Consider the following 24,297-nt stretch of genomic DNA (forward strand, 5'->3'; position numbering starts at 1 on the left):
AATCGGCATGGCCAAAATTGCAGTTTACAACTTTCTGATCAGTTTTTTTATATCTTTTATTTAACCATTCACTATTCATTAAGTTCCATTCTCTTATTTTCTAATGACAAAATTGGAGGAGTCAGGAGGTCACAAAACCCTTTTGACATCGGAGCAGGGGGCCCACAGGAGTAGCTAGAATTTTTTTTAATAAAAAAAACACACCACCACAATATTCAGCAAGTCATCATTGCCTATTACTGCACTCTATACAGCAGCACTTAACTCTGTTCTGAATTCAAGGCCACTTACTAGGACAGGAAAAGCTTCAGTAACTGATCCCTTTTCTGGTATTGAAGAGAACTTGTAGAACTCATGGCTTCGGTACGCCTTTTGCTTTACTAGTTGAACCGCATGGAGAACAAACTTGGCAGTTACATCAGGTGATGAGGAACATACTGTTACTTCTAGGCAAGAGAAAAGGCACAGCTTTAGTCCTAGTGCTCTAACTCACTCCTCTGAAGCTAGCAGGCCGAGTGTGTGCTTAAATCTTTGATAAAGGATACACTGATTATCTTTTAATGTACTGTATAACACAAATTCCAAACAGGTGCAGAATTAAGCAGTGACAACTTAAAATCTGGACTCAAAGTGACATGCAAATACCGAAAGATTCACTCAGTTTTTAAACCGTACAATAACTTTTCGGCAGCATACATTTGGGTTAAGTTCCCTAAGTATTCAGGGGGACAATTTGCTACCTAATTTGGCTTACCAGCCCACGTTGCTCCAGAAGGGACTTCAACAAAGTGTCTTTGGATTTGACCAGGTTTAAAATGCACGTCAGTGAACTTGAGATCATAGTGTGAAGCTTCATCTGTTCTGTGAAGAGAGGAAAAGTTTAGAAAGTGCAAAAAATCTTATGGGGAGGGTTACAGGTTGGAATATGCAAGGTATTTTAAAGATGTCTAGAGTCAACAATTCACGTAGCTCACAAATGCAGGAAAAGCATCTCTCTCTCTCTCTCTCAGAAAAATGAGGCTCTGATCAGAGTAACTGGTTTAAGATACCTGTTAATGCTTCCATAATAATCAAGATCCACACTGACAGGAAACTGGACCCTCAATGATAACTAATTCAGGCTCCTTTAAAGTGGCAAATCATTATACTTATGTCAAGTCATGGTTTACATAAACATTTCCTGAGCATTAGATGTGTATAACACAAACAGGAGACATCACTGCTGCTGCTACTATTGAATATCAGATACTGCAGACATACACTAAGGAAAAGCTACTTTGAAAATTGGATGCCGGGCTAGAGAGTTTGATTTAGCAGAGTTCTTATGTACTGTCACTACTACCAATTTATAGAGAGTTCCTTAGGTAAAGGGTAAAGGGACCCCTGACCACTAGGTCCAGTCGTGGCCGACTCGGGTTGCGGCGCTCATCTTGCTTTATTGGCCAAGGGAGCCAGCGCACAGCTTCCGGGTTATGTGGCCAGCATGACTAAGCCACTTCTGGAGAACCAGAGCAGCACACAGAAATGCCGTTTACCTTCCCGCCGGAGTGGTGCCTATTTATCTACTTGTACTTTGACGTGCTTTCGAACTGCTAGGTTGGCAGGAGCAGGGACCGAGCAATGGGAGCTCACCCCGTTGCAGGGATTCAAACCGCCAACCTTCTGATCGGCAAGTCCTAGGCTCTGTGGTTTAACCCACAGCGCCACCCGCGTCCCCAAGAGAGTTCCTTACTGTGTTGTAAATGATTCCCATTGAAAAGATGGGACGGTAAGCGACTTCTCAAAATTCTAACAATGAGTCCATGTCAGAGCCTGGAAATTTGTTGTCCCGCTTTCTAGCCTGTGATCTATGCTAGTGCTCACTCTTGCCATTTTAACTATCGCATTATATAAGGGAAGGTTTGCATTCTGCCTACTGGTAGTGGTGAAAGATACAAAGGTAGAGATAGAAGCCAGATCTTCCCATGAAGATTAGTTGCAAGTTTGTTTTCAATAAAGCATTGCAAGGCGTAAAAAAAAAAAAGTCACTTACCTTGCTGGTATAACAACAGTCACTGGAATTCTAAAGAGGGGGCCTGCGTTAGGCATAGATATTTCATAACCACACACCTAAAAAAGTTGAAAATGCAATAAAATTAGGAATTGCCTTTAAAAACAAGTCCCAGTCCTTTGAAGATACTGATAAGCTGCCATGTATTAATCTTTTACGATTATACTTCCTGGAACTCTGGAACTGTACCGCAGGCATAGCCAACAGGGTGCCCTCCACATTCTGTAGGACTACAACTCCACTCAGCCCCAGCTAGAAGAGTCAATGGGAGCTGCACAAACTTCTAGAAGACATCGTGTTGGCCACCTTTGCCCTAACACATTACAGTGGTGCCCCGCAAGACGAACGCCTCGCGAGACGAAAAACTCGCAAAACGAAAGGTTTTTTCGTTTTCGAGTTGCCTCACAAGACGAATTTCCCTATGGGCTTGCTTCGCAAAACGAAGCTTGCCCCGGGAACTGCGGGTCTTCTCTTTTGAAGCAAGGGGCGGCGGGGAGAAGCGATCTTCTCCCCGCAGCCCCAGGTCCGGGGGCAGCGGGAAGCGCTTCCCGCTGCCCCCGACCTCTTTTGAAGCAAGGGGCTGTGGGGAGATCGCTTCTCCCCATTGCCCCTTGCTTCAAAAGAGGTCCGGGGACAGCGGGCGCTTCCCGCTGCCCCCGACCTCTTTGGAAGCAAGGGGCGGCGGGGAGAAGCGATCTTCTCCCCGCAGCCCCAGGTCCGGGGACAGCGGGAAGCGCTTCCCGCTGTTCCCGGACCTCTTTTGAAGCAAGGGGCGGCGGGGAGAAGCGATCTTCTCCCCGCAGCCCCAGGTCCGGGAACAGCGGGAAGCGCTTCGCGCTGCCCCCGGACCTCTTTTGAAGCAAGGGGCTGCAGGGAGAAGCGATCTTCTCCCCGCAGCCCCAGGTCCGGGGGCAGCGGGAAGCGCTTCCGCTGCCCCCGACCTCTTTTGAAGCAAGGGGCGGCGGGGAGAAGCGATCTTCTCCCCGCAGCCCCAGGTCCGGGGACAGCGGGAAGCGCTTCCCGCTGCCCCCGACCTCTTTTGAAGCAAGGGGCTGCGGGGAGATCGCTTCTCCCCATCGCCCCTTGCTTCAAAAGAGGTCCGGGGACAGCGGGCGCTTCGCGCTGCCCCCGACCTCTTTTGAAGCAAGGGGCGGCGGGGAGAAGCGATCTTCTCCCCGCAGCCCCAGGTCCGGGGACAGCGGGAAGCGCTTCCCGCTGTTCCCGGACCTCTTTTGAAGCAAGGGGCTGCGGGAGATCGCTTCTCCCCGCCGCCCCTTGCTTCAAAAGAGGTCGGGGACAGTGGGAAGCGCAGCGCTTCTTCCCCGCTGTCCCCGGACCTCTTTTGAAGCAAGGGGCAGCAGCCCCTTGCTTCAAATGAGGTCCGGGGACAGCGGGGAAGAAGCGATCTTCTCCCCGCAGCCCCAGGTCTGGGGACAGCGGGAAGCGCTTCCCACTGTCCCCGACCTCTTTTGAAGCAAGGGGCTGCGGGGAGATCGCTTCTCCCCATCGCCCCTTGCTTCAAAAGAGGTCCGGGGACAGCGGGAAGCGCTTCGCGCTGCCCCCGGACCTCTTTTGAAGCAAGGGGCTGTCCCCGCAGCCCCTTGCTTCAAAAGAGGTCCGGGGACAGCGCGAAGCGCAGCGCTTCTTCCCCGCTGCCCCCGGACCTCTTTTGAAGCAAGGGGCTGCGGGGAGATCGCTTCTCCCGGTGCTCCGAAGCGGGGCGGGGGGCGGGAACACCTTCTGAAGGCTGGCGGGGGGCAAAAGTCTTTGTCCCCCCTGCCTGCCTTCCCAGGGGCTTTTAAATCGCCCCGGATAGCGGAGAAGTCCTCCGCTGTCCCGGGGCGATTTTAAAATGCCGCCCGCCAGCATTTTAAGATTGCCCGGACAGCGGAGAAGTCCTCCGCTGTCCCGGGGTTTTTTAAAATGCTGGGGGTGGGAAGAAAAGCCCTTATCCCCCCCCCCCAGCCTTCAGAAGAGGTCCGGGGACAGACTGTCCCCAGACCGGGTCTGAAGGCGGTTTCCCTAGGAACGCATTAATTGATTTTCAATGCATTCCTATGGGAAACCGTGCATCGCAAGACGAAAAACCCGCAAGACGAAGAGACTTGTGGAACGAATTAATTTCGTCTTGCGAGGCACCACTGTAAATATAGTCCTGTAATGAACACACGCCATTCTGTTTCCCTTTCACCTTGTGAACAAATGCACATAATTTTTGACAGCCTAGGGCAGGGGTCAGCAACCTTTTGCAGCTGTGGGCCGGTCCACCGTCCCTCAGAGCATGTGTGGGCTTAGGTTGCCTATCTGTGATGGCTTGTGTATGCTCTTCACAATAAGGCGTCTGCTCACTCATGAGATATTTACAGTTCTTTAATTTACATATGTACAAGCAGCACATTACAATCATGCGTCCGAATTGTCCGGTTCAGATTCGGGGAGTGGCCTTCTCCGGCTTCTCCTCCAACAGAAAAGACGGGGAAGTTTCATGGGATGTCTCTCCTCCCTCCGTTTTAACCCTCTCCTCTCCTGTTCCTGAACTTCCTGTGCGGTGCTGGGGCTCTGCTTCAGCATCAGAGAGCCTTTCCGCCTCCTGGCTCTCTCCCTCTTCCCCATCCGTCACTTCCTCCTCTGTCTCCCTCTGACTGTTCCCGCTCCTCAAAGGCATTCCCTGGCAGTCCCGTGACATCACCCCTGGCCTAGGGCTTGTTAGTTCAAACTTATTCACAATGCTTCCTGAACACGTGTTCCTAAAATTTTCCCCTCTGCCTCTCTGAAACCATACCTCTGCAAACAGCCTCTTGGAGCAATTCAAGCTGAACTTTGTTACTGTCCTCTTGCCAGTGCTACGGGGGTGGTTTGTGGAGGACACCTGCTCCATCAAATGATTGTCAAGAGCCCAACCCAAACTGGTGGAAAGTTTACATCCCAAGACTAAAAAGGCCAGTGAAGAGTAATTATATGGGATTTATCAGAAATATGTTATAGTTACGAGCACTAACTGAAATATGAACGGCCGATGGAAAAGGATAAATGAAAATAATAAAAAATAAAATGTTAAACAATTTTAAGTAAAAAGAATTTACTTAAATTGCAGTAAGAAGTGGGGAAAAGGGAAATACCGTAAAAAACAAACAAACCACCAACCAACAGAGCAGGAAGTCAACTTTACATTTGTATTAAACTGTATTCATTGGATGTAAATTCATTAATTTTTTTGAAAACTAATAAAATATAATTTGCAAAAAAAGAGAGACAATACCTCTGTATAGTGAACTCCTTCTCGCAGGCCACGCGGATCCACGCGAATGTTAATATGTCTACATTGGTTCATGAGCTCCAGATGAGTAGGGCACTGAACCCAGGATGCGTTTGAAGTTAAAGCTAAATGAAGCTGGAGAGATATCCTGTCAGCGTTGTCTGGAAGAAGAATGTGCAAAGTTAAGGATTCTCCTCCATCCATCTGAAGCTGTTTTAATTAGGAAGAAATTATAAACACAAGGGATTTTTAAATTTAAAAGTTTTCTTGTGATTTTATGGCAAACTTAAACATAAGCCCGTACTTTCCCCTTTGTTCAGCCGTGAAAATATTTAATATCGCTGCACCTTTCCTACCTGTGTTTTCAGGGAAGAAGGGCTCTATGCCAACACCATGGTCAGAAGGCACCGCTACCTGGGCAGGATCTCTGAGGTAGATTCCACGGTTGTTGCCAACAGTAATGGTGAAGCCTATGTTGTCAGCAAATGTTGAGTTCTGGATGAGGTAGTCATAGGCTTTATCAACCTATTGAGAGAGGGGCGGGGAGGGAAATCAAAAGGGAATTTACTAAAAATGTGGAAGCCCATGGAAATCATCATTTTTAAAAAATTTATGACTTTCATGCCCATGTCGGCTTAAAAGTGGTAATTCAGCGCCCTTCGTAGCGTTTCCACGGGGCAAGGCTCTTTCCAGCCTGGCAGGAAAGCACGAAACATCTTCAAAATGTGCCACAGCCTTTCTAAACAAGAAAAAGAGCCCAACAGTTCAAAGGCAAGGGGAAATGTTTTCAGTAAGTCAACTTCCCTGGGAGAAGCCCTTGCCAAGAGAGACCCAGCAGCGAGAACACCTGGACAGCTCATTTCACCCTATCAGAAAAGGGATGAAGATGGTTTTAGATCTTCATTTTATTCCGTGAACTGCTCTTAGACCTGGGGGTTTAAATTCAATAAATAAAATAAAAAATGTATATCAGGCATCGCCTCTTGCCTCAAGCATTGTTTTCAAGCATTTGTTTTAGCACTTAGTTTGCAGCTTCAGTATTGTCTGGTAAGCCATTAGGTTTGAATGAGAGCCAACTGAAAACAAGGAAGAAATATAGGAAGTAGTACAGGAAAATTTTTATGCTAAACCTCAAATACTGGAGTGGAAGACCAGGGATACATTTGTTGATCAACAAATAGATTTGTTCTTCAGCTGACCTAAAAGACTGATGAGACAGTATTGATGACTACAACAGGATATGTTTATTTGCGCTCCAGCTTGTAATTACCTGAATAACACCATGTCCTTGGGCAAACACCTGTATGTTTTCCACCTTCACCGCAGTATTTTCCAGCGCTCTCCTGACCGAATGAACAGTGTAGCGCACATCATTAGCTTTAAGTCCTGTAACAGAGAAAAGGGGTGGGGAATTCATTGACAGCAATAAGAGAAATGCTCCTCACAAGTGAATCTTCATTATCATATGAATTTCTTGCACATTATGAAACACTCTTTTGCTTTAACCAAAATGAACCTTGCTTTAAACAGTGGTGTTCCACATTACCTGATAGTACCAAGGCAATGCCACCACATGCGTTCGGTGAAGACATCGATGTGCCATTCATGAGCTGTGTCCCTCGTAATGTCCAGTTAGGGACAGAGGCAATAGCGCCTCCAGGTGCGCTGATGCTTACTCCCAGTGCTCCATCGGTACTGAAATTAATAGAAAATAGAGCAAAAATATAGTTAATACACCAACAACCCACCTGTTACTTCATAAGCCAGGCTTCCTCAGCCTCGGCCCTCCAGATGTTTTTGGCCTACAACTCCCATGATACCTAGCTAGCAGGACCAGTGGTCAGGGATGATGGGAACTGTAGTCTCAAAACATCTGGAGGGCCGAGTTTGAGGAAGCCTGTCATAAGCTGTTCAATTATTCCTCTTTTAGAGTCATACACAGACGAAACCATGCAAAATCCCCTTCTGACTCCTATAAGAGAATCCTAAATACATGAATGCTAATCCATCAACATGCTGCATTAATATAGATGACAGCCTACCAAGCAGTGACTTACCGTGGTGTGCATACAATCACTTGATACTGACCATCTATATTGTCCAGCAATGGGGGGGAAATGGTCACCTATCTCCTCTCTCTTGATTTTTTTTATTCAGTTTTTTAATCCACTTACAGAAGGATATGTACACCTGGCAACACACACTTCATCTGAGCATATGGAGCTACTTTTGGTTTACATACATAGTCCAAATGTCCACTGACTGGCAAGAGGCTCTCTAGCATACAAGGCTGAGATTTTTCCTAGCCACTGTTTATTGGGAACCTTTATCTGGAGATTGAAGCCAGAACCTTATACTACTCAGCTACGGATGCTCACTACTTGACAGGATGAAACAACTACTTTGCCAAGTTGTAAGCTTTTAATGTTTGATGTTTTGTTTTGTCCCTTTGTATTTTGTTGGAAGCTGCCCAGAGTGGCTAGGGCAACCCAGTCTGATGGGTGGCATACAAGAAATATATTTTATTATTATTATTTATTATACTAAGTTACCACTTGCTAAATGGTTGCCTGCATCTACTCACTAACTGAAACCCTTTATTTCCTCATCCCACTCCTGTCTCTTCTGGAATAATGTCTTTTCTCAAACACTTCTCTGAATAAAATCAATTAGGATTTGATTCTTTCTTACTTACTAGGCTCTTGGCAAAGTATCGGAAATTTGAAAAAAAGAAAAAGGCCTGATCTTGTAACTGATAGATAAATTACACAAGGTTTCTTGGGCTGTGTTGCTTATTCTGCTCATGACCACCTTGCAGCATTTGATATTTCAAAGCTCAGCATCTATTTTTCACTACAATAAGCAGGAAGCTTCAAAACTATCTCAGGAGTCATTCCTATTACATCAGTATAGGGCCCAGAGATCAGCGAGGTTTTTTAAAACCACATTTTCCCTTTACTTTCAGGCAGATTTTGTCAAATAATGCAACGCCTCATATGAGCTCATGAATCTATATATCACTTACCTAGGACCTCGAGATGACCAAGTGTACTGATTTGCAGGAAGTTTCTCTCGCAAGGAATACTCAGCAACCATCATATCAGGTGATACGTAAGCACCAACACCTGGAATGTTATTTGGAAGATGAAGGGGTTGAGAATACAAGGTCTTATCACCAAACCTATTCCCAGCCTCAATAAAATATTGGTTTCTTTCCATTCTCAGAATTGTTATGTAATTAGAAATATAGTAATAAAAATACTTGCCAATCACACTAGATGTAGTTCCACCTGGGCAACCAACTGTTGAAAGGCAAGGACCATTGTTCCCAGCGCTTGAAACATAGATTACATTGTGTTTCCATACAGCTTCATTTATAATTTCACATATTCTCCTAGAAGAGTTGCAAGAAAGAAAGGAAAAAGGTTGAGCAGGTGCCCTTTTTGCTTGTCTTCTTCTCCTGTGAAAAATGCTCATAGGCAGAGCTGGACAGTTTTCATTGAACAGATTCCTATTTATTTAAAAACATTCCTATACTGCTTTATGATAAATGGAACCGCTAAGTGATTTACTCTCCAACTTCTCACAGCGCCAAAAGAAAGTAACAAATAAAGAACCTATCCTCATGATGCTGACACAAAAATTCTGCACATATGTGAAGCAAAGAATGGAAAAATCATTTTTCTTCCCCCCCATCTCTCCCCGATTCATTCCATCCCATGTCTATGACAGCAGCGTCTCACACTGAATGAATGTAAATGACCTCTAGAACGATCTCTATCAACTGAGAACAGAGATGTTGTATGTACCCTTGTTATCTATGAAACTCCTTCAGTAAAACCATTTAAAATGTCAACGAAAGATCTCTGCATGCTGCAGCCTAAAGCCATTTACTATTTGCAACATACTGCCCACTTCTTGGCAGCGGATGCCACTTACGCAGCTCTGTGACATCACTGTATGGATGCAGAAAGGCCAGGGCTTCCAACAGAAAGAGGGCCGTTTCAAGAAAAGCGGTAACGGATGAGCACCCTGCCTTCTTAATCTGAAGCATTTGGGAATGTAGTCAAACAGACTGCTGCTCAGGTTGTCCGGAAAAAACACACAAAGGTGCCTCCCATCCCAAAATGCCTTGATTAGAGTGTGGGAGTTGACCCAAAACTAAAGCTATGAATCACTTGGCAAGAAAATGTTATAATGTCAAATTCTGCATTAGTGTGCGCTTTTCACTGGGTGTGCGCTTTTCACTGCGCAAAAAAGCAAAAGCAAAAAATATTTTTAAAACCCTCCAAGTCACAGGGCAACTGTGTCCTCCTTCAACAGCCCTATGGGCACTCTTCAGACCTACTTTTGTTTTTCTGCTAGAACCCCAAAAATCTATCAACCAGAGCTTGAAATACATGCACTTCAAATTAAAGAACAGGGTGTCTCTGAGCACTTGTTGAGCACAGCAATTTCTAATTTAGGTGGGAAAATTGTCTGGTGGTTGCTATTCTTAAAAAAGAAAAGAGGAACCAGAAGCATTTGCCAATTTACTGCACGTCAGCCAGAGAGCAATCAACCAGTAATTCCCAATCTACGTTCTGCCCATCCCTGCTGCAAGCAACAACCCTTCCACATACTTACCTGCATGACCGCAATAACCCAATGCCCTCAGTTCTCCGTCCCCCAGGTATCCGTAGGTGGCCAACATATCTGACTGGAAAATCGAGTACACTGTCTTCAACTGATAACTTCCTGTAGTGCCTCCCTTAAAAATTATGAGCTAGCACACTTTCTCAAACTTGAGTCTCCAGCTGTTGTTGGACTACAACCGCCATCATCCGTGACCACTGGTTCTGCTAGCTAGGCATGATGGGAGTTGTAGTCCCATAAGAAGAGTGAGCCAGCAGTAAATCACTCTTAGCAAGTTGGAGTTAACTGGCCAGTGATCTGGGGCACAACAAGACTCCCTTGAACCACGTGCAAATCAAGAGACACTCCGGTAGATGAAAGCTGAAAACTAGGATACTGGAGCTGGCTACCCACAACGGAACAAAGTAAAGGTCATAAAAACGTAGTCTACTCACCCAGCATTTGGCCAGTGAGTTGCCTCTCCATAGCTGTAGTTGACAAGGTCACACTTATATTTTATTATTTCTATCATCTGTTGAAGTTAAGAGAATTGCAATGCTTAAACCACAATGCATACTGCGGCACTGTGCTTGCACGATATTGCTAACTGGCATTTTTACTAGGATCACATACAACTTTTAAGAAGCAGATCCCTGTTTAGGGAAGTTTTTAATGGGCAGGGTATAAATAATCATCATCATCATCAGCTGGTATTACTCCCATGGTGTGGGGACCCAAGCAAGGGTCTTTTTGGTGGCGGGTCTGCCTTCTTACAAAGGTGTGTCTGACACAGCATCTTTAAAGTTTTGGGTAGGTGGTTATGACACAGCTCTTTCAGCAGATGGCGGGAAGAGGAGACCTGATTAGATGAACGACTGCTTCTCGGTCAATGTGCAGGGTCATATTTTTTCACTAAGCTACTCCAGCAGCCTTTCGACCGAAGAATGGGGCGAAAATGCTTAATATAAATAGTGTGTGCGTGTGATCCTCAGGCAGCTTGTCTGAGGAGGATTTAATTGAAGCAGCTGGCTATCTCTTGTTTAAATTAAAATGTGTGTGACCTTTCACTCTTTGCCACTAGTGACCGCTCAGAATTATTTTTAGCCGCTTGCTATGTACACTCATGCTAATCACTTGGCAGTGGTACTCTGAAAGCAAGTGTGCACTTCTTCATTTCCAAAGAACTACTGTTCCCTTGAAGTAAAGGGGAATTTCATGGACAACTGGAACAAAATTTAATGAACAAAATTCTACCTGCACTCCCCTCCAAAAACACATTGACACATGACATGTACTAGCGTTGTCTGAGATAGCTGAGGTTGGAGTCCCATGCTGGGCAAGATTCCTGCATTGCAGGGAATTGGCCTAGATGATCCTTGCAAATCCTATGATTCTATAGTCTTCCATGTAACAACTCTGCCAATACTTACAGCTCTGATAAGGCCAGTGCCAGTTTCCATGGTGCTTAATCTCGTATCACCAATCTTAATTGCGAGAATTTGTGCACCAGGGGCCACCCCGTTACGATCTGGTTCATCTGGAAAATACCCAGCAGCTATGCTAGCAACATGTGTCCCATGTGCTCCTGAAAGAATAAAGACAATGCACATCAAAAGAGCAGAACCACTTTTTTCATACAAGTTTGGGTATACAGCTTTCCTTACCACCACTTACAAAGCAATGCTGACAAAGCCCTTTCAACGTGATCTTTGATGTAACATTCAGCATGACAATTGCACTGGGAAAGGCATTCCGGATAGCTGTTCTGCAAACGGGCTCCAAAGGTGGCAATGCTCATCTTTCATAGACTGCTTTGGTTCATGTGTGCAGCTATATAAATGCTCATGATTATTCATTCATTCATTTATTTATTTTGAATTTATATACTGCCCTATACCCAGAGGCCTAACGGCAGTGCACAGAAAATCATGAATGTGTAGTTCCATGTGTTATTGTGTTGTGAAGGTTGTCCATGCAATGTGACAAACTGCAACCACATCAGTGGAGCTCTTCACTCAGGTATTGCATTGGAGTGATTAAAATAGGCTCAGACTTTTTGTAGATCTGCCTGTGAGCACGTCTTACCACTTATGGAATGACCTTTGAAACTGAATGTTAACACAACGGCTCCTCCCTTTTATCTTATCTAATTTATCTGAAACATTAGCCTTCCAAACAGAGCAAACTATACATTTAGAAAAGGAAGAAAATGAAGGACACTGAAGAATTGTTTCTGGATGATTAAGCTTACCTCCACTGGTGACAATCGAGAGCAAGTTCCCTTCATCATAGATATTGACAGAGTAATTCAACATCTCCGACGTGCCAAACGATCCAAATTCTTGACCTTCCTTGTAGTTGCGTAAAACTGTGCAGTTAGAAAAGTCACCAGTTTCACTTGAATCTATACAAGCTCTAGAGAAAAGAACATATACACACCTTGCAAGTTAACAGTTTTCTTTTCTTGTATTGAACTATCCAAAAAGGGTAATTAATATCCTGCCATTCCAATACATGCAGTGGTTCCCAAGTTTATGAACCTGATTCCACAAATGAAAGAGTTCATCAGTTTAGGGCTTCCCAATCAGCCACGCTGCCTGCACCAAAACACACTACTGTATTTTCTGGTGTATAAGACTACTTTTTAACCCAGGAAAATCTTATCAAAAGTCGGGGGTCGTCTTATACGCCAGCTACAGCAGCAGCTCCTGCAGCAACTCCCCACCAAAGGATAAAACGACAGCAAAATATGCTTGAAAGTTGGCCCCAGAAGCCCCCCGGCCACTGGGAAGTGGAGTGGATTTCCGAGCGGGACTGGAGACTGGTTTTTTAATTTTTATTTGGTGTGTGTTGGAAGAGGTGTAGTCTTATACGGCAAGTATATCCCAAACTATATTTTAACTGGAAAAGTTGGGGGTCGTCTTATACACCCATTCGTCTTATACGTCGGAAAATACGGTATTTAGTTTTTTGTGCCTCACCGGTTGTACAGCAGCTCTAGGCAGGACTGAAGAGCAAGTTCCCAAACTGCTTTATTTGTGAAAATAAACATTGGTAACGCACAGGCCCCTAGTAAACATCCAACATACCCCCTGTCACTTGGTAGCTGCCGTTCCAGCTGTGTACCTCAGTGGAAGAGATGAGGGTGGCTCACTTCATCCCCTCTGCTAAAAGATCAGCAACATCAGGCACCTCCTACATGGAACTATTTTCACTCCAGCTGATTAATCTTAAAAACTGGCACCCAAGTAAGTGGCAGTAGTCCTGGGCAGGGTGACATTTGGCCCAGTTAGTGGTCAGGCTTCAAAGAAGGGGTGACTAACTTGTGGCCCTCCTGATGTCATTAAGACTTTACCATCCCCAACCACTGACTGAGCTGGCTGCACTGATGGTAACTGTAGTCCAACAACACCTTGAGGGCTACAGGTTCTTCACCCCTGCTTCTAAGCTACTTTCATTTGTTTGCCCTAAATCTTCTAACATTCAGTTTCACTGGATGGCTTTGAGTTCTGGTGTCATGAGAAAGGAAGAAAACACTTCTCTGTCCAAACGCCGTAAACTTTCCTTATTGGAGGGTGTCTCCATCCCATTAACCATTTTGGTTTCCCTCGGCTTCAAAATATCAGATAAGGTTAGGGACAATACGTATTTTAAGGGCATAAAAAAAAAATTACCTCCAAGTTTCACCATCATGCCACACCAAGCAGTCATATACAGGGCCAGGATCACTGTATTTTTTCTCAAAAGAATTCAGCAACTCCACTTGACTCTGAAGCTCTTCCTTCATCAGTTTGCTTTCCTGAAAGATGAGAATTTGTCATAAAGTATGCTAACGCAATGATGCCCGGATTCAGCTGTGCCATGTGCGTATCACTCGCTTCAGTGGGAGCTGAGGGCATAAATTACAAATGAAGATGCAGCCTATTCATACTGAATGAGATCTTTGCTCCCCTCCCCTTTTTCTGCAACCAGTTATATCTGAACAGATTGCTTACGTACAGCTAGACCCGAATTACAGCTACATAAGCATATGCCATGCGCAACGGAGCGTCATAGCCCAAGACAGAAGGCAAAACCTCATCTGCACGACGCAGTGCAGATGAAGCCTGCAGAGAAAGGTGGAAGTTAGGTACCTGTGTGTATATTATTACAAAATGGATCACAAGGTCTTATGCAAGGGTGGCTGGACACAAACAGAATGGACTTCCACCCATGAAACAAGACATCCCTTTCTTCCTCCCCCTCAAACTCCAAAATCTGTTCTAGAAGCTTGAGGGGGACCCTCCCTTTGTGTGACGTTCTGTTGTGTGAGTGGAAATCTGCTTGTCACACAGAACAATATTTCTTAGGGGAGTTCGTTCTAAAATAGTAACCTGCGATGGAGAGCTGTGAGCAGCTTCAAACTCATCTTGCTTCCTGCAGGCTTCCGCGAGCACCAATCTGTGAACAGGATCCCAAAGCTTTTCCTTGCGTTCTTTCTGCAAGAGATGATATACTGAATTTTAACAATGACATCTTTTCACACTCAAATGAGAAAAAGGTTTGTGCCAAAATGGCTGGCTTGCATGCCATGCTAAATCACATAGGGCAAGTATAAAACGCACTTTGCGGGTTGAAACATTGGCCAACCAGGAAGGAATAGGGGAAATCACAGCACAGAAGGGCAGGAGGGAGCATGAGAGTCTAACAGAGCAATCCTAACTCTGGGTGGGAAATATCAGGGAATGACACAGCGGTACAACTGGTGCTACATGCCCCCCACTCATGCCTATTGGAGAAAAAAGGGGAGAAGCAAAACCACTCTTCCCTAGTTTGGGCTAGCAGAGCAAAGTGATGGCAATAAGGTCAACTAAAAATCCACTGAATCCCAGGCCAGCTCAGCTACTTCCCCAGAATGATCTGTTTTGGGACTTTCTGCAGGCTACCTCCAGTGGGAATCTATCAACAGGTAGAGGCCAGGAGAGTTGTTTTGGGCAAGTTAGAGGGAGACCGTTGCCCTATGAAACCATCACCCAGCAAACTGGGGCTTTGGATTGTAACCTAAGGCTTATTCCATTGTTTTCAGGCTTTTAAATTTGTTTTAATGCTATTTTTAAATTTTACATAACTTTAATAAATTTGTTTTATTCCAAGCTACTTCATTTTATTTGAATATTTGCTGAAAGAGCAACAATTTTTCCCACTTTTTAAATGGGCATGTTGAGATCTGCCAGGGAAATTCAGCATTTTATGTTTATGTTTCAGGCTAAACATAATTTCTATTATGCGCTACTTTCGTACTATGAAACTTTTGATCTACAATGTTTGGGTGTGTAGATACAAATAAACAAATCTAATGCACTGTTGCTACTTTTGCAGCATAATTTGGTGTAAAAAGAGAGCCTGTATACAAATTAAAGACTTTAAAAATGAAGATGCAAAGAATTACCTGTATTCTTTCCTTGAGAGCTTTAGGGTAGAAGTCATAACCATTTTTTAAGCCAATGTGATATGTTCCTGAAGGATTTACCCAGTCTGTTGGGATCTGAAAAAGGTAGAATTTAGGAATCTACATATTTTGTCCGTTCTATCCACCTCAGTGACCATGCACAAAATATATACAATAAGAATGGTGAACTGCTAAACCTGTTCACAGCCAAATCCTATGCATATGCCTATATACTGTACATCCAACTAAGTCTAATGCGTTCAATTGGGCTTACCCCTGGGATGCATGCAAAGGACTTAAGAAATAAGAAGATTAGTATTGTGCAACAAAATTCAAAGAATATTAATTAACGCCCAGCCTATTCTCAGTTCTTTCACAATCAAATTTCTATTCTCTGTTATACAGCTACAGGAATGCTTGTCTCTTTTATAGGTACATTGCTTTGGTCGCCTTGTATGACCATTGCCAGATTACTACAACATGTTGTACGTGGGGCTGCCTCTGATGATAGTTCGGAAACTTCAGCTGGTGCGGAATTAGGAGATCAGGTTGCTCACTGGTGAAAGACGGTTTGAGCATATAATGCCAATCCTGCCCTCACTGCACTGGCTGCCAATCAGTTTCTGGGTCCAATTCAAAGTGCTGGTTTTGCTCTATAAAGCCCGAAATGGCTCAATAACTCAAGGATGACCTCTCTCAATATGAACCTACCTGGACTCTGTGATCATCATCTGAGGCCCTTATTTGGGTGCCTCCTCCAGATGAGGTTTGGACGAAAGCAACATGAGAACGCTCTCCCCAGTGAGGCCTGCCTGGCATCTTCATTATGTAGCTTTAGGCATCAGGCAAAAACATTCATTTTCTTGCAGGCCATTGGCTAATTAAACAACCTATGGCCTTTTAAACTGGGGGGGGGGCTAGTTTTTGTTTGTTACCATGGTATTTCTCCCGTTTTTATATTGTAAATCATTCGGTGATCCTCAGATGAGGGGTGGTATAGAATTTTAATAAATAATAAAAATAATGATGTTATAAAAATACATTAGGAATATGACTGAAGCTGTAGATTTTGGGTTGCATCAAACTAAGTTATACTCAAACCCACTGAAATTAATGGACGTAAGTTACTCATGTCCGCTACTTTCAATGGGTCTACTCTGGGTAGGACTGATACGGGTTGTTAATTCGTAAGGTGATATCTAATTGTGTCACCCAGCCGACAGCAAGGGTTCCGTCACAAAATGGGGAGAGAAGCAATTTTCAACTATTTCCCCTTCCCCTCTGTAGTCTTCCCAATCTGCTGCAGGATGAGTAGCCTTCCCCAGTAGACTGGGAGGCAAGGGAAATCACTTAAAATTAACCCCACCCTATTCTCCTGTTGGAAGCCTTGTCATCAGCTGAGTGACACCACTGGCTTCAACCCATTGACCTTCCAAGTAAACATGCATAGCATCAGGTTGCAAAACTTGACAATGCCACCAGAGAAATCTAAAGCGCATGACTACAGAGCACCCTTGAGTGTTACTGGCAAACATGAGGATATTTTCTTCATCTTAAGAGTTTACTACTCTGGTGTCAGTCAAACAAGGCCTTTGAAGACTCTAGGCCTCAACATAACAGCAAATTACCCAATAGGCTGACCTTTTACTATGGAAGACAGTAAAGATGGGATGCAATGAATAAATAAATAAATAAATATGAGAAAGAGAACAATCCACAAAGTCTTAGCTTTTCTTGATGAACTGCAGTTTCTTGTGTCAAAGGGGGAAGCTGCTCTTTTAAAAAGTAGCTTGTTTCTCTGGCAGTGGGAACAGTTCAGTGAAAACAGCAAGCAATATCTCAATGTACAAGGGTTCACTCCTGCCAGTCCATTCTCTGGACTGCAGCCACAGGACTGCACTGAATAAACAAGTAAATCACCAGGGCCAAGCTATCAGGGTTTGTAAAATCTTGAAGTGGGGATTTAGAACAGCTACAATGTCTTAAGAATCTGGCTCCCATGTAGACTCTGAAATCTTTTCACAAGCCTCAGTATAAATATCAAGTATCAACTTGCGTGTGCCACATTCTGAGTGAGCCAATCTCTACGTATGCTGTTAATTTTCGGGAATTATTATAAACAGAAAAGTTCCATGGGCAGTTTACAACAGAATACAAAAACATATGCAGCATACAAAAACAACAAAATTTACAAGACAAACAGTCCGGCTTGAGTCTAGATTCAATTAAGAAACGATTTGAAAAGAAAAGCTTTCAGCTGCTAGTTGAAAGCCAGTAAGGAGACAAACAAGCACCCTAGGCAGGCTTGTTTCCCAACTGGTGGACTGTCACCGTGATGACCTATGACCACCTACTAAGAGGAGCAGCTGTAAAGCAAATTCTCTGGATGATTTCAGTGTACACTATAGAAGGCATTCCTTCAGACAGACAAGAACTAGGCCTTGTATTCCCCCAATGCAATTTTTATAAATACGGTACTTAAGTACAATTAAATGTTAGGAGCGCCACTAGGACTTTCAAAGTGTTTTGAGATTACAGATCGTCCTGCTGTATATATAGCTGGAGAGTACTTTGCCTGTGGTTCAAATCTGTAACCTCCTGTCATATTTAAACAGAGTATCTTGGAATTTTCAACCGAAGGATGACCCAGAAGAGGCCACCAACTTTAATTCAAAATAACCTTTACCTTCAGAGTTCTTCCTGAAAGACCAATGATTTCTCCATCTTTTGGTTCTACAACAGTTGAAGTGTTTACATCACCACTGCCTGTTGTATCTATTATGTCAATTATCTTAGGTTTCCCATCAGTTGTAATCTGAAAATAATAATAATAAAGAATTAGGAGATACAAATAATTGCACTATAAATGCTCCATAGACACAGGAACTCTTGAAAAAAATGTATGTCCTACGCAGTGCAGGACATCTTCTGCTTGGTGTGGAACAAACTGTTTCCTAATGCAAAGTTATCTGCATTAATTTTTTAAAAATATATTATATTGTGAGCTGTGGCAGGATAGAATAACGACGTTCAAACAGTACAAATTTGATTTAAAAGAGCACAAACACAGTATGATAAACACATATTCAATAATGTGTTTTTCCAGATAACTGCAGCAAAATAAGAGTAATAGCTTCAACTTAATTAGCGTGAAGATTAAAAACAGGCAAAGGGAACAATCCCAAGCTCCCAAGAGGGCAACTGAGGGGATGCTGATCACTGTGTCTACCCTGTTGTTTCCCCAATGTATCCCCACAAAACCAAACAAAAAATACGCCATCCCTGGAGATGGTGCAGCTATTTTCCCTCCCACTGTTGTCAACAGGAGGGAAAGTCTTCAGTGGCTCAAAGAGGGGCAGAGAGAAGGAAAATCTCTCCTGCACAACCAACCTTATGTCAGCTAGGGCTTTGGAAGAGGTTGTTTCTCTGCCACAGAAACTGCTCTGCGGGCGAACAGAAAGCCTGCCCCTTTTTATATAAAAAGGAGGCCATTCGAATGAAGGTAACATGAATGGATGATTGTCATAGATGGAACTCTTAAGATGTCCTTCGGTGATGACCTCAGGAAGGAGACAAGTTCATATAACAGATTAAAATAGTATAAATGTCTGGCCAAAAAATATTCAAAGATGGCACCCATAAAGTATTTATCCCTGGAATACCAATTAGGAACACTAAGATTGTCCAATCGCACATCCATCTCAAAAGTGTTTCTTTTTTTAACAAAAGAGAGAGAAAGAGATGGTTAGAGATAAGGATAAGGAGTGTGGGATGCAATAGGAAGTGATACAACACAGGGAGAAGCAGACAAACAGGATACTGTCACAAACAACAGCTGTATGGAAGGACATGTGGGTGGATGTGACAAGACAGGGGCAGATCTTAACAGGAAATGATAAGATCACAAGGCAAAATACATTGCAGGAGCAAACATATAATTGCCCTATTTCAGAAGGACAGGAAATAATTCAGCCTTCGTGCCAAACCTCTCGGAGTCTGCAATTGATCAGCCCAATGTGAAAACCCTCCAGCACCTATACTGAAATAAGTACACATGAAGCAAGGGTGAGACTGGCTATGCTTACATTCACAATGGAGAGTCAGGAGCAGCACCAACAATTCACACAACAGCCAGCAGCTATCTCCCCCCTCCCCCCCGTAATATATAGAAGAAGCCAAACATCAAGAACCCAGCTATCAAAATTCTAGCAATGTTCCAGCCTGGATGGAAGATGGGCCACATCTCTCCATATGATACTACCTGGACCCTGTGATCATTTCCCCAGGGAGGTTCGGCTGGCACCTTCATTATACACCTTTAAACGCCAGGCAAAAATGTTTCTTTTCAATCAGGCCTTTTGGATGATTAACATCCTACACCCTTTTAAATGTCTTTGTGGGAAAGGGTGGGCAGAGTGGGGGCCATTAGTGTGTGTGTGAACGTGTGTTAGTTCATTTTTATAATGTGTTTTGTGCTTTTATCTTGCATTTTAATCTTGTAAACTGCTCTGAGATCAAGGAAGGGCAGTATACAAAATAAATAAATAGACAAATAAATAAATAACAGAAAGCAGCTGGAATCCCCTAAGTTTTAGTTCTGATGATGGCAACTGTTGTGCTTGTACTTCATGTTTCAATCCGCCAGGAAACTGTTTTTCAACAAAGTTTCTACTGAGTGTTTCTACACTAAGGAATGCAAACATGCAAGACTACCTTTCTCAATTAACTCAGATGCTTGATCTTATTCATGAACTGTGAGCAATTATAACACCCCAAACACAGCAACTATACTTTGAATAACTAGTTAACTGATGAAGAACAAGTTCTCCCAGAGGCAAAATTTAACAATACAATTATGTTAAGCTTAATTCCCTCCCAACCTCCCTAGTCATTCATGTCATGCTTCATAGCATCTCCAGAAGATTACCAGAGCCTGTTTTCATCTCTCCAGTCTTGTGAGAAAAGCCAACCCAGTCAATTTAATCAGAAGCCATTTTAGTTCCATTAACTTTATGACAGGTCCAACTCTTGTCAAAAAATGTGCATCCTTACAAACAGTGTCAAAATGTTTTACCATTTAAGGAGGATAGAATTACTACTTACTAGAGAAAGGGATATTATCTCTAGTGAAGTGAAGTACCTACACTTACTTATAGAACAAAAGCCTTAGGGAGAATGTTGACTGTTATGCATTCAATATATGCTGGACAAGAAACATGCCTATCAGTGCTATTTGCTTCAAAAGAAAATATACCTGGATCTTGGGGGGGAAAGACCAACCAAAGAAGTTGATGTAAATTCATATGCTTGCTAGAAGGCTTACTTTTAAGCAGACAGGCTACATTTCTACTTGCAGTACTACTGTAAGAGACAATAGCCATAATTATGCACACAGTTAGCCACACTTAAATCAATAAGATTTAATTGTGCTTAAAATGGGGCAGCAGTGTGCCACTAGCTTTAATTTGATTTGAGAAGGGTAATAAACATTTAGCATGTGATGCACCCACACTTCAAACAAAATTAATGGCCTCCTTCCTCCTCCTGTCCATTAAAAATCAAGGTACTCCCTTGTGATTCAAATCTGATTATCAAAAAACTTGCTAGGTAAATATAATCAAAGTCAATAAATCTAAGCCAAATGCCTAGTATGGCATAACTGGTTTGCTTTTTTCCACCGCGAACAATTTATCACAGCAACCTACCATTAACCTACCAGCAACCTATCATTAACACGTTTGGACAAATAATAAGTGTTACTTTTATTATTCCAACATGTACCGGTAATTGCTTTAAACCATAAATCAGAAACCTGTGGCTCTCCAGTTCTTGTTGGACTCAATTCCCATCAGTCTAGTCAGTGTGACCAACCGTCAGTAATGATGTGAGTTTGAAGGACCACATACCGTAAGTTGCTTAAACCATCTCTAGTTTAAACACTGCACATGAGGCAAGTGCTTCTGAAATGTAACTCCTCTGACCTTTCATAAATCTGTTCTACCTTGAATTTAACTATACTTAGGTGGCTTCCCTTGACCAATTGCAGTCAGAACTTGAAGAGGGCTATTCCTTCATTACATTTTGTACAACTCTATCTTAATAAAATCTCTCCTTTCTATAATGAACTACCACAATTCTGTATGAATAAGTTGCAGAGTGTTCTGAAGAATAGTAGTATTATTTAACCAAAAACAACAAAACCTGTAAGTAAGCAGAGACATGTGAAAGCATCAATCGATGCATAATTTGGAACAAAGGCTCAGAGACAAAAGCACCGGAAAGAACTAACATCTTTCAGCTTGGACATTTTCAATGCACCACAAGTTTCACTGTCATCTTCTGTACAACGCAAAAACAAGGATGCTCTCCTACAATATAAGACCACACGCATAGGCTCTCTTGTCAAGCCTGGTCCATAACCGCCTTGCCATCGTTTTTTTAACACACTCGCCCGCTTCAGCTAACACGTTCTATGCACAAGAACCGCTCTCCCTTTATCTTTGCCCTTTAAAAGGATTCCCTGCGAACATTTGCAAGCTACTCGCAACACAACAAGTCTGCCAAGCTTTAAAAATAATTGCCACGAGCCTAGGAGCAGCTGCAAGCCGTAGTGGTTATACGTGCACTTCGCGGAGACAGCGTGCCTCTGAATACAGCAAGATAAGGCTCTATTTTCCCACCACCAACCTGCTTCCCATAACCATCTGGCTGGCCAGGGTGGGAAAAAGCATCTGCCCCAGCAGGACTCCTCTCATACCCTTTAAGGCTTTCTCCAGATGAATACACCTACCATTCTGTCACTTAAGTCTCATTAATTTTATAATGAAATGATTTTATTATTTTACTGTTGTTAGCTGCTCTGAGCCCGGCTTCTGCTGGAGAGGGCGGGATATAAATAAAATTTCATTATTATTATTATGGGTGATTAAAAAATAATAATACCTATTTCCCAATATTTTCTGTTTTCCCTCCACTGCTATCCAAATCCCCACAACAGGAGTGGCTCAATCTCCTCTTCCCAAATCTCCCCCCCCCCCAAGGAAGAGATGGGGGTCCCTTCTCTCACCGCTAGGCAACACTACCCACCCCGCCCGTGCTGCCTTACCTGCATGCCTGGCGCTCCGGGGTCCACGCCCGTGTCTAGGACGGCCAGGAGCACTCCCCGCCCGTCATACTCCGGGTACCGGGACAGGAAGGAGGCAGCGCCGGTCTCTTTCTTGGGAAGAAGCCCTTGGAAAGGGTACTGCTCCTCACCGGCCGCCGCCGCCATGTTGGATGAGCAGAGCGAGAGAGAAAGCGAGAGACGGAGAAGGCGAGAGGAGAGTGACCGGTCACGCACGCGACGCCGGCGCCGGACCGGGTGACGTCACTGACTCGACGCGAGCCGGGCGTGAGGCTTCTGTTCGCGTCAGGCGCATGCGCGATGCCCCCCACTCCGGCCAATGAAAGCGTGGCTATCAGGTGCTACATGCGCCCTGCAGAGGCTTATGTAGATTTTCGAGCCGGGGCGGGGCGGCAGCTGCGAGCCGGCGTGCAGCCACTCAAGTTGCAGCGCGAGGAGAACTCGCGGAGCCGATTGGTCCTCGCGCCGCGCCAATAGAAGAGGGAGAACCCGGCGCTTGATAAAAGCGCCGAGCAGCGCCCGCCCTTCCCGCCTTTTGCCCTTTTATTGGCTCTGGCGTTTTATGTTGAAATTGGTTTTTAAACGCAGGAAACATGCAGCCCTAAAGCCCCACCCTTCCCGGAAAAGCATAAACATCGCAGGAAAACATTCCGCCGAAGTTGTCCAGTGAGAAGATGCAATAAAGGGATTATTACAGCTACCTCTTTGAAGGCGTTGGCATTTATTTTTTCCAGCTAAAGCTTTAGACCTTTTTAGACCTTTTTTTACCCCCCCTGAAAGAGCTACCCGTCCAAACTTTTCTTTTGCCACCGTATGGTTATCTGCAGATGCTCCAAAGCATCTCAAAATGAGCCACACTGGTGTGGCAGGAAGATTCAAGAACAATCAAAGAAACATTTAACCAATTCAGTATATAGTAGTACTAAGTATAGCATAGCATAGCATAGAAATTTATATATATAGAATACACACACACACATATGGGGAAGCCCAGCCAGATGGCCGGGGTTTAATTAATAAATTATTATAATTATTACTTCTTAATATTATATTGAGATATATATATATACATACAAACCTATACACATACAGTGGTACCTTGGGTTAAGAACTTAATTCGTTCTGGAGGTCTGTTCTTAACCTGAAACTGTTCTTAACCTGAAGCACCACTTTAGCTAATGAGGACACCCGCTGCTGCCGCGCCGCCGGAGCACGATTTCTGTTCTCATCCTGAAGCAAAGTTCTTAACCCAAGGTACTGTTTCTGGGTTAGCGGAGTCCGTAACCTGAAGGTCTGTAACCCGAGGTACCACTGTACAGTGCTATTTCTCTAGAAAAAGAGATTCCAGAACTCACGATGAACACCCCCCTTGTTCTTGTATAATGGCAATGGCACCCACCTGAGAGATACTAGAACTGAGTTCTGGCAAGTTCAGGCTGAAAAAATGCTGTGTGTTTAGGGTTTCTGACAGCATCTTCTATTTTCTTCTTCATGCCTCTCTCTTCCAGCAAGTTGTGGCTGAAATAAGGCGTTCTCTCTATCCAGAAACAGTATCTACGCCCCTCTTCAAGAGTGTTGGCTATTCTACAGTTCTCCACGACAAAGGATCGGAAAAGAGAAAGGCTTCTTTGCGTTGATGAAATGAGAGTATGTTTGTCTCAAATTAGACCAAATATGGATGAGATACCTGGCAAATGCAAGCTCACACCTTTTGTTGAGTTTACAAACAAGAAAAGAACAGGCTTCATACTAAGCTTTCTATTTATTCTGGAGTTCTTGAGGAAACAACCACAATTACAGTAGTAGTATAACTGAGAATGTTACAA

At 43.7% G+C, this 24,297-nt stretch overlaps 1 protein-coding gene across 3 annotated transcripts in view; it reads right to left on the bottom strand.

Moving 5' to 3' along the window:
- TPP2 (tripeptidyl peptidase 2) overlaps positions 1 to 22,759 on the bottom strand; it is a 40,449-nt gene extending 17,690 nt beyond the window's left edge. The window contains exons 1-17 of one of the 3 annotated variants that reach the window (XM_081002916.1): positions 22,454 to 22,754; positions 18,035 to 18,163; positions 15,349 to 15,444; positions 14,294 to 14,398; positions 13,595 to 13,719; positions 12,172 to 12,335; positions 11,351 to 11,505; positions 10,376 to 10,452; positions 8,573 to 8,700; positions 8,332 to 8,431; positions 6,853 to 7,001; positions 6,577 to 6,692; positions 5,663 to 5,831; positions 5,310 to 5,467; positions 2,033 to 2,109; positions 755 to 861; positions 292 to 446 (exon numbers count right to left, since the gene is read on the bottom strand). In XM_081002916.1, the coding sequence (XP_080859042.1) occupies positions 292 to 446; positions 755 to 861; positions 2,033 to 2,109; positions 5,310 to 5,467; positions 5,663 to 5,831; positions 6,577 to 6,692; positions 6,853 to 7,001; positions 8,332 to 8,431; positions 8,573 to 8,700; positions 10,376 to 10,452; positions 11,351 to 11,505; positions 12,172 to 12,335; positions 13,595 to 13,719; positions 14,294 to 14,398; positions 15,349 to 15,444; positions 18,035 to 18,163; positions 22,454 to 22,618 (2,175 nt within the window). In that variant the 5' untranslated portion in view covers positions 22,619 to 22,754. Of the gene's footprint in view, positions 1 to 291; positions 447 to 754; positions 862 to 2,032; positions 2,110 to 5,309; positions 5,468 to 5,662; positions 5,832 to 6,576; positions 6,693 to 6,852; positions 7,002 to 8,331; positions 8,432 to 8,572; positions 8,701 to 10,375; positions 10,453 to 11,350; positions 11,506 to 12,171; positions 12,336 to 13,594; positions 13,720 to 14,293; positions 14,399 to 15,348; positions 15,445 to 18,034; positions 18,164 to 22,453 lie in introns of all 3 variants that reach the window. The other 2 variants (XM_081002917.1, XM_081002918.1) reach the window with 2 other exon arrangements.
- Positions 22,760 to 24,297: the final 1,538 nt, after the last annotated feature.

The sequence above is a fragment of the Podarcis pityusensis genome, assembly GCF_964106645.2.
Source record: "Podarcis pityusensis genome assembly, chromosome: 4".
Taxonomy (NCBI): Eukaryota; Metazoa; Chordata; class Lepidosauria; order Squamata; family Lacertidae; genus Podarcis; species Podarcis pityusensis.